The sequence below is a fragment of the Marmota marmota genome, unplaced genomic scaffold (assembly GCF_001458135.2).
Source record: "Marmota marmota marmota unplaced genomic scaffold, marMar, whole genome shotgun sequence".
Lineage (NCBI taxonomy): Eukaryota > Metazoa > Chordata > Mammalia > Rodentia > Sciuridae > Marmota > Marmota marmota.
Window position 1 is genome coordinate 22,493,153 of NW_026000174.1, and position 2,186 is coordinate 22,495,338.

At 50.3% G+C, this 2,186-nt stretch overlaps 1 protein-coding gene across 1 annotated transcript in view; it reads right to left on the reverse strand.

The window, feature by feature from the left end:
- Positions 1–558, reverse strand: part of Scube2 (signal peptide, CUB domain and EGF like domain containing 2) — a 77,926-nt gene extending 77,368 nt beyond the window's left edge. Inside the window, exon 1 of the mRNA XM_015504393.2 lies at positions 543–558. Coding sequence (XP_015359879.1) covers positions 543–558 — 16 coding nt within the window. The remainder of the gene's footprint in view (positions 1–542) is intronic.
- Between the last annotated feature and the right edge of the window lie 1,628 nt (positions 559–2,186).

The window sequence follows — 2,186 nt, forward strand, 5'->3', positions numbered from 1 at the left end:
GGGAGGTGTGTGCGGGCGCCCTGCCCGCCGCGCTCTGACACCCCCGGCCGGGCCCCGCCCGCTCCCCGAGCCCCGGCCTCATTTTCACAGGGTCCTCCCCGGGCCGGGGCGGGCGGCGCTGGGGGCAGTGCCTCCCCGCCCGCCCTTGCCCCTCCCCGGCCCCGGGCGGAGGGGGCGCGGCCGCGGTGGCCCGAGGGCGGCTGTCAGCCTGCCGGGGCGGGCCTGGCGGTGCCCGCGTTCCGCGCAGCCCCCGGCACCAACCGCTGCTACCGCACCCGCTTGGCTCCAGCGCTCCAAGAACCTTGTCGGTGCTCCACGGGTTCGCAGTGTCCTACAACTTGACCCACTACCTCTTGTGAGGACGAATAGTCTTACTAGCCTGAAAAGTTCGGTTACAGGGCACCCCGAAAGTGTCCAGTATGGTTCCCAAACTCCAAAGCCGTCTTGGGGCTACACATACTCTTGACCCTGTGAGTAGCACTCAAGAAAACAGCAATGCAAATGGAGAGAGTGGCAGCTTCTCTGTTGACGCCTGCACATACCCGCAATGTTCTCCATACTGCTCAACCCACACCCTCTGATTTCCCATCCCACAACCCTTTGAAGGCACCGGCACACTTGTCCCACTGTGGGTCACGATGTCACAGAAAGAAACACACTTCTGGACTTAGAATCACTGCAAAAAATGTTCCTTTCACTGCAAACCAGGTAATGTTATTTTCTTGAAGGGAAACGTGTCTAGAGATAAGAGTGGGCCAGCAACAAAAAAAAAAAACGACTCCAACTTTTCCTGGAATGCAGGTGGCATTGATGACCATCTAAACTCATAAACATCAGGTCTGGCCAGCCTGCCATTCGGTTCTCCAAGCTTAACAGTCCTTACAAGGGAACACAGCCACCAGGTCTTCCTACATCACCCTAGGCACAGATGAGATGGTTGGAGCTGTACACTAAGCATCACTTCAGGAACAAACGCAGTAACAAGCCCTAGATGCAAGAAATGCCATACTTAAGTATATGAGTGTTCTCCATTGAGTTTCTCTGCCCAGCATTTATTCCACTCTCTCCTATGAAAACACACATGTTAATTCCTTTGGTGAACAGAAAACAAATGTCACAGAAAACCCCACTTAGGTCATGCACACAAACAGAAATTTTTTTTTGGGGGGGGTGCACATCTGCTACCCTGAACTCCCACCCTCTGCACCCTCAGCACCTCTATCTGCTGCCCAGAGCCCCTGCTGAGCCTGCCTCTTTGCAGGTGTTACTAGTGCTGCTGCTTGATGGAGAATTTGAGAAAATAAGTTTTCTGTAGTTGTTTTCAGATTGACCTTTTCATTCGCAGCAAAGGCAGGCAGGTTGCATCCCTTTTTCTGTCTTCTGCTCCTCCCTCCCTCCCCTTTTGTGTTTGGTGCTGAGAGAGACATTCAGCTATTTCTAGTCATAGGATGGTTTTTACACATTTGTAAATCTTCACTTAGTGAAACGTTCTCTCCGCCTTTGTCTTTGTGTTCTTAATGGTAGCCATAAATTACCGCCTTCTTTTCTCTCCACTGCATCAGGCTTCATTGCTTTTGAAATGATCAAAGTTATTTCTTTTAAAATCCAACTAGAAACTGCCCATTGTGTGACACAGAGCTCTTTAGCTCCAGTCAAAGCATATAAATACATAAAGCTGCCTATTAAACTCTAGGGAGCCTCCTCCAATCCCCTTGGGCCTGGCAAAGAAAAAGGACATGTGCTATTCTTTCCCTCTCTGTTTCCCCAAGTTTAAGTATCAGTTGGAATACAAATTAATAATGATAAACCCCAGTGCTTCTCTGCCTAAGAGGGAAGTTTTTGTCATATTTCCTGGAAAAGTTCAGCATTGGTGTGAATCTCAAAAAATGTTCTGAACCCTATTTTGTTTACCCTGACTTCCATACAAATGTGCTTTCAGTTGGTTGGCTCTCAGACTCCTGGGCAACCTTCTGACACTTGAGATTAAAGTCAATATGGTTTACAACAGGGAATTTCCATAGGGGAAATGTCACTGCTTTCAATGTCAGGAGGGACTTGGTTAGCCCCTGTGGTAGCTGCTGTCTGCCCTCTATTGTCCAGCTGAGGTCCCCACAAAACTTCTCAGAAAGGCCACAACACTTTCCCTGGACTGAGGCTGATTCTCTGTCCCCTCGCAGCAGGCTGAG